Genomic DNA, 12871 nt, shown 5'->3' on the forward strand with positions numbered 1-12871 from the left:
TAGCTAGGATGACAGATTTGTGAACAACCAAACATAAATGCCATGAATCCAAAATAATTCTTGATTTTCTCTTGTCTTGCAGTTTTTCCTGTTAAACCCAATCAAATTCACACATCTTTTAATAACTAATTTTAAAAAATGTTTCTAAAATTACAATATACTTCAAGGAGTAGCATTTTGATTACACCATTCAATTTCTGTTACTTAAATTCAACATTAGAACAGTTATGATTATAAAGGTACACTGTTTCAGCTCAGTGTTTTACCTGTGACATAAGCAATCTGATCTTTGGCTTGGTCCCTCTCTTTCTTCATTTTTTCCAAGTCTACTTCAAGAGCTTGTTTGTCTTGTTTCAGTCTTTTGATGTCTTCCAATAAACTGTCTTTTTCTTTCTTGATATTCAAAAGAAATATAAAAGCAAGTTTTTTACAAACACAATAAATTGTGGCATAGTCTTTCAAACAATCCATCATGAACACTGCTGCAAAATATTTTCTCTAAATTTTAGCTCTGATGTTATTACTACTACCTGCCCCACCCCAGAATTTTTAATGGCATGCAATAGCCTATTAAAATCAGTTCTAATTATCTCCACACAGCATTAAAGACCTCTCAATCTATTGTTCTAACTTCTTCCATATACTAACCATATTGATGACCCACGAATTCTCTTGCTTGGATTACTGTAATAATCTCTTAACTAGTATGCCTCTTCTAACCTCTGGCCCCTACAGTCTATTCTCACAGCAGCCACATGAATTGTTGTCCAGTCAGTTAATGTCATTCTCCATCAAAAACTCTCTGCTGGCTAGGCGTGGTGGCTCATGCCTGTAATCCCAGTACTTTGGGAGGCCTAGGTGGGCGGATCACTTGACGTCAGAAATTTGAGACCAGTATGGCCAACAAGGTGAAACCATGTCTCTACTAAAAATACAAGATTAGCCAGGCAAGGTGGTGCCCGCCACCATGACAAACGGGATCTAATTAAACTAAAGAGCTTCTGCTTAGCAAAAGAAACTATCATCAGAGTGAACAGGCAACCTACAGAATGGGAGGAAATTTTTGCAATTTATCCATCTGACAAAGGACTAACATCCAGAATCTACAAGGAACTTAAGCAAATTTACATTAAAAAAAACATCAAAAAGTGGGTGAAGGATATAGGAAGACTCTTCTCAAAAGACGACATTTATGCGGCCAACAAACATATGAAAAAAAGCTCATCATCACTGGTCATAGAGAAATGCAAATCAAAACCACAATGAGATACCATCTCAAGCCATTAGAATGATGATCATGAAAAAGTCTGGAAACAACAGATGCTGGCAAGGATGTGGAGAAACAGGAATGCTTTTACACTGTTGGTGGGAGTGTAAATTAGTTCAACCATTGTGGAAGACAGTGTGGCGATTCCTCAAGGATCTAGAACTAGAAATACCATTTGACTCAGCAATCCCATTACTGGGTATATACCCAAAGGATTATAAATCATTCTACTATAAAGACACACGCACACATATGTTTATTGCAGCACTATGTACAATAGCAAAGACTTGCAACCAACCCAAATGCCCAATGATAGACTGGATAAAGAAAATGTGGCACATATACACCATGGAATACTATGCAGCCATAAAAAAGAATGAATTCATGTCCTTTGCAGGGCCATGGATGAAGCTGGAAACCATCACTCTTAGCAAACTAACACAGGAACAGAAAACCAAACACTGCATGTTCTCACTCATAAGTGGGAGCTGAAGAATGAGAACACATGGACACATGGAGGGGAACGTCACACAAGGATGCCTGTCGGGGGGTGAGGGGCAAGGGGAGGAGAGAATTAGGACAAATACCTAATGCAGGTGGGGCTTAAAACCTAGATGATAGGTTGATAGGGGCAGCAAACCACCATGGCACATGTATACCTATGTAACAAACGTGCACATTCAGCACATGTATCCCAGAACTTAAAGTAAAATAAACAAAACAAAACAAACAAAAAAAAGAAAACTCTCTGCTGGCTCCTTGCAGGGTTAACCCAAAGTCCTTACCATGACCTTTAGTGTCATATAACCCAGCTTTACCCATGACTGATCACTTCTTCTATAAATCCCCACCTATTCCATTCTAGCCAGAGACCTCCTTGCTGTGTTTTGAACACTCCTACCTCAAGGGGTCTGCACTGTCTCTTCTGCTTGCAGTGCTTTGGGACCCAGATAGCCAGGCAGTTTCCTCCTTCACTTCATCAGGATTTCTGCTCATATGAAGCCCCAGAAGGCCTTCCTGACCACCCTATCTAAAATAGCAAGCCCCATCCTGGCCCCTAGGCACACGGTTTCATTTTTTTCTCACAGCACTCATCATCACCTGACATATAAAATGCAGGATTTTATTTTTCCAAACTTTGTATCATAAATGCATAAAAAATGCTTGGGACATCAAAAAATAAAAACGGAATTCTCAATATGGATTACAGTAGGTCAAAGTGTTGTGCCCCATTCCTCTGCTTGACAAAAACCATACTTACCTTTCAAAGCTCACTTCAAATTAAGCTAAGCTATTCCTGATAATCCCCTCTTCTTTCTCCCACAAACTTCGGTTGTACCTCTAGTATGGCATTTATTACTGTTTCCTATGACACTGATTCATGTATACGTAACCTCTTCTCTTTATTAGGCTGAAGGCTCTACGGGGACCAAGACTGATTTAGTACTACTTGTTTACTTTATGGTACTAAGTGCATGGCATGTATTAGATAAATGTACGCTAAACTGAACTTATGAAACTACTGGACTCAACAGCAGTCAACTCGGTATTTAAGTTTCAAAATGCCAAGTTCTTACAAACTCTGTTTTACACTATCTTACAATTTAAAATTCAGTCTTAGAAAGAAAATAAGAGCATTTGCAAAGCATTGTATAATCTTAGTTTCTAGCTGCATTGCAGATTTAACTGCATCATTTCATTGTTTAATCTTCTGTAGATGTCCTTTCAGGAGAGCCCTGAAACTAAAATTAATCTAAAAGTTGCTGAATGCTCTTTCTGCAAAAACCTGTTGCTTAATTAGTTCAATCAATTTAGAAAAGTTCTCTATCAGTGTCTACTTCATGGAATTACAGTATTTTAGAATTCAAAGAACTGTAAACATCTTAAGTTTAATCGTGCCATCAATCAATGGATGTCCACTCCAGGCTTGCATATTTCCGGCGACAGAGAATGCCTACCTTCAAGAAAGTGAGTATGCCCCATGTTAAACCTGTGGGCCAGAGGCTTTTGGCTGACAAGCACTTTTCCTCTCTCATAAGTTACCGTGCAGACATTCAGAGAGGCCTCTGCTGCTCTTGTCTTTACCCACTCATGCTTCAAAGGCCTCTAGCTTCTGGAAAGTAACAAACTCCAGGCTTTTGCATTTGCTCTTCCCTCTGGCTTGAAGCCTGAATCTTTGCATGGCTGGCTGTTCCTCCTCTTCAGCTCTCAACTCAAACATCTCTTTCTCAGAGAGAGCTTTCCTGTCCACACTATTAAATGCTGCCTTACCTCTAACTCATCACCCATTATTCTCTATTTTCATTTTCTTCAAAGCACTTCTATCTGTAATTATTTACTTGTGTATCTGGTGTTCGTCTTCTTCACTAGAACATACGTTCCTGGTGAGCAAGATCTGGGTCTGTCTTATTTACCTACTATATTTCCAATGCTTGGATGAGTGCCTGGTATATGGCAGGTGTTCAATAAAGGCTGTCTGATTAAATGAGTTGTAGTCAGCCCCATTCTCCTCCCAATCCTGGGATACTAAAAGGAAAGGGCTCAGGAACTTACCTTTTATTACATTTCCACCCATACTTTATAACCAACTAACATTTTAAGAATATACTAATTGGCACTAATTTTTAAGGTATAAAGTAGACTATACACAAATATACTTGACATGATTATTTTGTAGATTTATCCCAGTACGAATAATTTTTGCTCTAAAACTATTTAAGAATACCAAAGTAACTGAAAATAAAGGTATGTTTACATTCTATCTTGCAGTATGTGCACAAAAAAATTCCCAAATAATTTTTACTATTATTTTAAACTAAACTAACACCTTTATTTTTTTTTCCCTGATTTCTTTTAGGCTTCCCCTGACTTTGGTAGCTTCAACATGATGGGACTAAATGTGGACTTTTACTCATTTATGTTGGGTGGGACTTATTGTGCTTCCTAATTTGAGAATTCACCTTTTACCACTTCTAGAGACTCCTCAGACATTACCTATTAAAACATTTAAATGTGCATTAGGGTATCTCATATTTCTTAATATTTGTGATACTTTACATTTCTCTATTTTTCTGTTTCACTCTGAGTTCCCTTAAATTGGTCTTTCAGTTTAATGCTTTTCTTAGTTGTTTATGATCATCTACTTAATTCTACTTTCTTAATTTCCAGCGTATTTCATTCCCACAGCTCTGTTTAATGTTCGTTTGAATTTGCCTGGCCTGTTTTGTTCTTTTTGCATACCTTCTCATTTATTTTGTATATTTAAGCACTTTAAGTCTATTTATTTTATAACTTCTATTCAATAATTCTATTGGGGTTCTAATCCTGCTGTAAAGCACCTCATGCCTGCTGATGGTGGGCTGTTTCTCTAGGTTTTGTAATTTTGCATTGTGAGCAAATCATCAGCTGGATTTTATCTGTGGGAATACTGTGTTGCCTGGGTTCAAGGGTGTATACTTCTAAGAATTGTTTCACATTTGTTTCTTCTAAATCTACCAGAGGTTATCACTGACTCAGAACTAATGTTTATGTTATTTTTTAGTTTGAGCATTGCAAGGTACTGTCAATTCAAATACTAAACACAAATGAGGCAGAAGAGGTACCATTTACATTGAACAACCATTAAAGTATGTGCAGAGGAGACTTTTTACCTCTCTCCACCCAGAGACCAAGTTAAGACAGAAAAGCTTCCTTGACATCTCAGCTTCTTTTTTCCTAATCCACTATTTTAGTGAAAGATGTGGTCTTTGAAGGGTATTCCGTCTACACTTTGCTGTTAAAGCTCAGGCCTCTTGGTTACTAAACTTACTGCTATCTTTTTATCCCTCCTTACTTTTGGCTTCTAAAGATTTCCCTTACTTTCTTGAGAGCATGGTTATCCATTTACAAGATATTTATTATATTTTTTTCCCAGTATCTTTTGGTGGTGTTGGTGGGAGTTTTCAAATTTTCTGTCATTAAAATATGTTCAAAACAGGACTTTTAAAAGGTAAAAACAACAGCCTTTGGAACTAATGCCAATGCTATGCTTGAAACCTTACTTTGTTCCCCCAAGCCTTCATAAAATATGGTAATATTAATTTCTGCTTTAGCTTGCTGTTTTTGAGGCCCACCGAAAAGGAGGGGTCATCCAATCATTCATTTACCTTTCTACCTATCTGCCTTCCTACGTACACATGCAACCAAAGGAAGTTTCCTATAATGGATTCATATGTAAAGCTGTATTTTATATACTACAAAACCCTGTTACCTTTATTAACTATGGTATGTTTCTATTTCTTTGTAACCTAACTTTGTGTGGTAAATTACTATTAAAAAATAACTGGAATTTTTCTAATTTATATAATAATTGAAATAGATTGGAAGGGCTTTTTAGTTCAGTGCTATGATTCTGAAAGGGAGGGGTGGGAGGAAGTAACTGTACTCCACAGGCCATATTTGGAAATGTGGCAGAGTGGTTTTAATTGTTAAAATGACTGGTGGGTGCTATAAGCACATAGTTCTTAGGGACAGGGATGATAAAAATCATGCAGTGCATGAATTACTTCTGCTTAAAATAGAACTACCCTGCCTTAAATTCCCAAACTCCTTCTATTGATAAATACTGCTTTAGAAAACTCTAGGCCATATTCTTTATAATACAATTTAATAAACAAAAAAAGTTATGGAACAGCATTGCATTTCAACTTTATGTTAGGTATGTGGAATATAAATACTTGTAAGATACCGTTTCTGCTCTCTAGAAGTGCACAGTCTACCTCAGAAGACAGGTAGAAAGCTACTAACTTTTAAAGGTAAACAATTATCTCCAAATTACACTATTTAGGCTGCACGCTTTCAAATAAGGAATTTGTTTGAAATAAGGTATACGTGTCCTAAATAAAATCATGCCTCTGATATGGCTCCATGATAAATGGGCCTGATGAGATGTGACAAATGCCTGATAAGAGGCTGAATCATAAAGACAATGACATCTAAAAACAGTATTATAATGTTTCCTCTATACTAAGGTCACGTGTATACTATATGCTAATTTAAGATATTTCTCCCTAAGTTTTAAATGGTATGAAATTTATAGATTTTTTTATACATTTCTATGTAATTTTTTAATAAAAATTTTTATAAAAATGGGGATTTTTATAAAACCTTTATTATCCCTAATAGTCAAAATCATTATGCAACTTACCTGTGCCATCCGTAGTTCTGCTAACAGATCTGTAAAATTCTGATTTCTTGTGGGCTCTGAATCTTCAACTACTTGAGACAGAAAACGACTTTTGTGCATCTGTTCTCTGATTTATTTTGAAAATAAAAAGTTGTTTTTCTTTCTTACCAGGTGCTCCTTTCAGTAGAAAATATTCAATTCTTAAAAATTAAAAACTAACATACATTGAAACTGTATGCATAAATGAAGGTAAAATTTTCATTTAATCTAAAGATTAAAATACTACCATACTAAAACAGAAATATACTTTAAGGGAAATGCTTATATTTATTCTAAAAGAACTGAAACCTAAGATTATTGGTTAATTTATAATATAAAAATATTAATTCCCAATTCTCAGAGGAAAAAAATTAATGGTCCACAAAGATGCGCTGCATTTTTCTGTGGGGTTGTTAATGCGCTCCTTGTCATATTGTTCTAGAATCTTTTCTGAGAGTCGCCAGTCTCATACATGGAAGCTAACAAACAAAACCAAACACAGCCTAATATCTGGACTTTAGATTCAATTTTCCTGTTAGTCCAGAGATATTATAGAAGGAGTCTTGGATTCCACATAAGATCATCTAACCCTAATGTACTAAAGAAACCATTTATTTCATTCTGAAAGTTAATTTACAGCTTCAATTTTGGATCCTGGGATAGATCTTCTTTTAGAAGCCAAGTAGTACAAGATAAGATACTTTAAAATAACTTTACTGAAACATCTGGGAAAAAAAGCATAAGTAGGCCAGGGACGGTGGCTCACGCCTGTAATCCCAGCACTTTGGGAGGCCGAGGTGGGTAGATCACGAGGTCAGGAGATCGAGACCATCCTGGCTAACATGGTGAAACTCTGTCTCTACTAAAAAACACAAAAAATTAGCCGGGCATGGTGGCGGGCGCCTGTAGTCCCAGATACTCGGGAGGCTGAGGCAGGAGAATGGCATGAACCCGGGAGGCAGAGCTTGCAGTGAGCCGAGATTATGCCATTGCACTCCAGCCTGGGTGACAGAGCGAGACTCTGTCTCAAAAAAAAAAAAAAAAATGCATTCATGCATTACAACTGTGCAGATTATCACACATGGCCTGGGGTTACACTTACCAACTTACAAGGAGAAAGAGGCTATTTTATTTATATATATATATATATATATATATATATATGGAGTCTGCTACCAAGTGTGCCTTTTTCTATTTTGCCTGAAAGATCAGTATGAGCTATTATTAGCAGCCCTGCCTCTTAGGCCCTAGGTTATATAACCAAAAAGGGGGAGAAGTATATAAATAAATTCAGTAAACACTCATGATATTCATGGGTCAGAGAAACTTCTGATAACAGTCCTTTCTGAGTGATTAGGTGTTTACATAAAAAGATACACAAATAGTGGTCATTTTCTAAAAGAAGATAGTATGCTAGCTTGTCCATGTTCATGGGCTTGGCTTTTTCACTTAATATGTTAAAGTTGGAATCATAACGTCCAAAAGACCTTATACTCTGAAATATGATTCCTAAGTAGGTGCTGGTGCTTCATAACCCTGCCATGACAAATGCTGGCTGAAAACAACTTACAGGTGCTCCTTTAAACCGCAGCCCCTGACCCGGCATAAAGGGCAGCCCCCACTCCTTTCCACGGTACACTCCGGCCAGTGACAGAGGCTGCCCCCTTGCCTCAAGCAGGGACCAACTCTGGTACAATCTATTCTCCAGAGCTTCTTGGGAGGAGAATGAAGCCAGTCTCCAGCTGAGACCACTATTTGCCCTCCCCCTACCTCACCGTTCCTGCTTCCCTTGCTCCCTTCTCCTGAGAGGTATCCTTCAGTATATCATCTCCACAAGGACCTCCACCATCTCAGGCTCTGCTTCTATGGAACCTGACCCAAGAAGATCATAAGTGATACTGTATGACCTTTCTTTTTTAGTATTACTAATCATATGGTTCCTTAGGAACCATATGATTCCTTGGGAATCATTAAGAATGATCAGTCATTCTTAATGACTGATATTGTATATTCAATATCCTGAAACTGATGTTTGAATCAGTTATGAACATAAATTCATATGAATTCAAATATGAATATGCTGAAAATACTATCAAGTATGTGCTAGCCATCTAACACCAAAAGAAAAATCCACTGAGTATTAAACATATAAATTGGAAATGAGTGTACAAATAAAAATAAAATTTTACTATGTCTAAGTAAAAATAAATGTATTATTAACATAATAAGAAAATGCTTGAAATAGTATATTTGATTTTAAGAAGTTCAAAAGGACTTACTTTAAGGAAGCTACCTCATTGAATAAACTTTGGTTTTCCTTAAACATTTGCTCCTCATTTTTCTTGTTTTGTTCTTGGAGATCTTTTACTTGATTATATAATCGTTCATTTTCCTTTTTAGAAACAGAAAACTGCATTTTAGTTAAAAGTCATTAGTACTTATATAACATAATATATGTGCTCATAATAGATTAATCCTTTAAACGGCCTTTTAAGTTTCTTTAGCTTTTGCGTATGTAAAGTCTTTTTTAAGCTTTTTATATTATATCTGAAGAAAATTTGGTGTCTAAAAACAGTTCTTTCCATAACATTTAAAATGGCTAATTGAAAAAATAATTTGCAAAAATTCCCAAAGCCAAAGGGCCTAAGGTCAGTTTAATGCACTGCATTTCACAGGAGTTAAGTGGGAGAGTGGCTGAAGGAATCAGCACATCCAGACTGTGTGGACCCGGGTGGAAAGACCCAGTGAGACCCTTTACATTCTTTTCTGTTTCTGGCTTGAGAGGGGGAAAAAAAAAATCACTGCTGGAGGAAGATTCTGGAAGTCTGGCTGTCAGTGGTGAGGTAATCAGATGTACCTACGGGTGCTCATACTTGTATCTGCTACTGACTGTAAATAGGGAGTTAAAGACCGGTGTTTCTGAAAGTTGTCAGGACAAGGCAGAGCAGAGGACAGACCCAGTTCACAAGGCTTGAGCTAAAGAGCTAAAGAGTGACTCAACCAGTTGAGATCAGAGGGAGAAGAGATGGTGCCAATCTGCACTTAGATGCCCTCCCTGGCTTATTAACCTGTTTGAAATTAAAAATAAGATGCAAACCAAGGGCTTTGAGTATCTAATGCAAACTATAGACTGTTTTACCATGTCTGGAATAGTGCCTGGCGACAGCCTGTGCTTAAATACATGCAGAATTAATGAACATTTCCCCCTACTATTTAGACACATAAATTTTGTGTTGTCTCTGTTGGAGGGGTTGGTTGGCATACTTATGGGTCTGTTAAATTTTCTTAAAAACCCCTGTTTTTTAATGGCAAGATCAAACTGGCAGAAGAATTTGAATGGTTCCCAGTAACTGAGGGCAGTGTGTCCTGCAAAATCATTCCAATTCAGTTATAGCAAACATTGTAATCATTGATGGGGCAATGCTTTTGATGATGTCCCTGGGTGATAACGCATGTTACTAAGGCTCAAGGTTCAAGTTACAGTTGTCAAAAGAGAAGAATGTAATGAGAGACAAGAAAGGAGAGAGGTAAGAAAAAAGGGTGTGGGAGGCACAGAACAAAGATAAAGTCTTATGCTGAAGATCACTAAACCTGTCCTGGTTGACTGTCAGGCTAGCAACACCAAGATACCAAGATGTCATTACACATTGCAAATATCTGCCTCTATAGGACCCACAGATTTCTTGCATTAAATTCAAAATTTTTTCACCCTCAGGGCATTAGCAATTAATTTCAGATTCATATTTCTGAATATAATAGCAAAACCAGCCAATACTGTCTACTGAAGAGCATTACAGAAAACTAAGAAAAGATAGGACAGTTTTTAAGAAACTGGCTATTAAAAATAACAGGTAACTTTCATTGATTGATTGCTGTGTGTCACACTGAGAGTGTACAGATGCTCCTCAACTTGCTTGCCCCACAAATAGCTATATCCCAATAAGGCCAAAAAATAAGTAAAAAATGTCCTAAGTTGAAAATGCACTTAATACCCTGATAAACCCACTGTAAAGTCAAAAAACAGTAAGTAAAACTTATGATGAGGTTACATCCTGATAAGCCCATCATAAAAGTTAAAACTTTGTTAAGTCAAACCAGTGGAAGTTAGAGATCCTATATATTATTATCCCCACTTCACAGATGAAGAAACTGGATTAGAAAGATTAAGTGATGCTCAAGGCACACAGCAGGTGGTAGAGCTAAGACTCAAAACCAGATTTTTCTAATCCAGAACTCATGCTTTTACCATTTAATTCTCCTCATGAGAAATATATAGACTAGTCAAATTATTATCTCCTATTTGCCAGGATTACCATTATCTGTTAAATAAGCACAGAAGTATTTTAATATACCTTATTTATTTTTTTTTTTGAGACAGAGTCTCACTCTGTTGCCTAGGCTGAAGTACAGTGATGTGATCTCAGCTCACTGCAACCTCTGCTTCCTAGGTTCAAGCGATTCTCTTGCCTCAACCTCCTAAGTAGCTGGGATGACAGATGTGTGCCACCATGCCCAGCCAATTTTTTTTTTATTTTTAGGAGAGATGGGGTTTCACCATGTTGGCCAGGCTGGTCTCGAACTCCTGACCTCAGGTGATCCACCCGCCTCATCCTCCCAAAGTGCTGGGATTACACGCATAAGCCACTATGCCTGGCCTGCCTTATTTTTATAACTAAAAGATCAAGAGTAAATTTGCCATATGCTGAAGAATTGCCATACCTGTTGATATCCTTGAAGAAGTGTCTCTTGTTCTTGTATTTCTTTTTGGATTTGCTTCAACTTTTCTCCAGTGACAGGATCAGCTGCTTCTCCAAAATGTAACCACCTTTGTTTTTTGTTTGTTTCTTCAAAGCTGCTTAACTTGGAGAAATTGCAGAAATTGTTTTATTTGGGGAAGGAAATGATAAGGTGAGAAGTGAGAAAGAATAACAGAAAACTCCTATTTAGATCGAAAACTGTCTTATAATATTGAACATATTGGAATGTGACATAACTACAGTTAAATCAGCAAAGTGCTGTTTTGTGCTGATGGTGCTGGTTGAGTAAAGTAACTCACAAATGCTACACAATGTCATCCTCTGGGTCTATACCTTCTATAGCAGTTCTTGCTCAAACTTTGATTTCTTTGAAGGTCAAAATGAACTGATTTTCTTTAAAAAGGACTGCTAACAGAAGAAAACCATAAAAATGAGCCAATTTAAATTTAATTTTCTTCCCCAAGGGTTCAAAATTTAGGCTGTCATGTACAGAATCACTCTTGGAACCATTCTATATTTTATACAGCAAATACATCAAGTCAAACATCTCTAGGAACCAAGGATGACAATGTATTTAGCAGGGAATTCAGTTTTTTTAAAAAAATAAATATTAAAAAAAAAACCAGAACAATGTGTCTAGTACCTTGGCTTGAAGAATATAATTATCTTGATTCAATTTGAAGAGTTCTTTTTCCTGTTGTTTCTTTAGTTCTTCCAACTTATTTTCTAGTTCTGTCTCCTTTTCTGAGAATGTGGCTTTAATTTGCTCAATTAAGGCTTGTGCACCCCTCCATTTTTCCTCTGCTTCCTGAACTCTTTTAAACATAAGTAATTCCTTCTCCTTGTTCTCACCACAGTATCCTAAGGAATCCTTTCAAGAAAAAGCATTACTTCATTACAGCAGACTTATGTATAAGATTTGAACACAGGTGGTTAATTAAAAAAAGAATAAAAAGGACATGGTTAATAATGTTCTATTATATAAGAAAATTAACTGTTCAGTAAGAGTGATTACAGTATCACTCAAAGGAAAAGACATTTTAGTCCTTATTATATTTTGTTATATATAATTTAGTTTTAATATAATTTTAGAACATAAAACATTATGATTATTAATTTTGAATTTAATACCTACAGTCTGAAACTGAATACAGGAATCAGTTTCTGTGGGATTTTCAGACTTCTTAGGAGTAGACAGGCAACTTTCAGTTTTGGGAGTTGGTTTATCCAAAGCTGCAGGCTTGATGAGTTTTGTTCCAGATAAGATTTCTAAATATTATAAACAATATATAAATGCACCACAAATGTAAAGTTAAATGTGTACTCATCAATTGTGTCCAATAACTAAAAATACAATGGAAACACAAAAATGAGGATCTCAAAATAGGCTGATGGACTACACTATAACACAGCTGTTTCACTATAACTGATTGCATTCAGAAAAATTGCCACTCCATAATCAACATTCTACTAAATTTGACACAGATGGCCAATTAACCCAAGACTCATGTCAACTGACAAATGGAGCTAAATAAATGTGAGAATGTGGATAGAAATAACTTTCAGAGTTTATTAGTTTTAAATAAATTCTTCTGTTAAATGTTCATAGCAATAATCAATCAAAATTTCTAAATGACAAATCAA

At 36.3% G+C, this 12871-nt stretch overlaps 1 protein-coding gene across 3 annotated transcripts in view; it reads right to left on the reverse strand.

Moving 5' to 3' along the window:
* CEP162 (centrosomal protein 162) overlaps positions 1–12871 on the reverse strand; it is a 103404-nt gene that overhangs the window by 39726 nt on the left and 50807 nt on the right. For 2 of the 3 annotated variants that reach the window (XM_054491867.2, XM_054491869.2), the window contains exons 14-19: positions 12363–12496; positions 11871–12098; positions 11190–11330; positions 8750–8862; positions 6453–6558; positions 267–393 (exon numbers count right to left, since the gene is read on the reverse strand). In XM_054491867.2, coding sequence (XP_054347842.2) covers positions 267–393; positions 6453–6558; positions 8750–8862; positions 11190–11330; positions 11871–12098; positions 12363–12496 — 849 coding nt within the window. The remainder of the gene's footprint in view (positions 1–266; positions 394–6452; positions 6559–8749; positions 8863–11189; positions 11331–11870; positions 12099–12362; positions 12497–12871) is intronic. The other variant, XM_063666374.1, reaches the window with a different exon arrangement.

Source organism: Pongo pygmaeus, chromosome 5 (genome assembly GCF_028885625.2).
Source record: "Pongo pygmaeus isolate AG05252 chromosome 5, NHGRI_mPonPyg2-v2.0_pri, whole genome shotgun sequence".
In the NCBI taxonomy this organism is placed as follows: domain Eukaryota; kingdom Metazoa; phylum Chordata; class Mammalia; order Primates; family Hominidae; genus Pongo; species Pongo pygmaeus.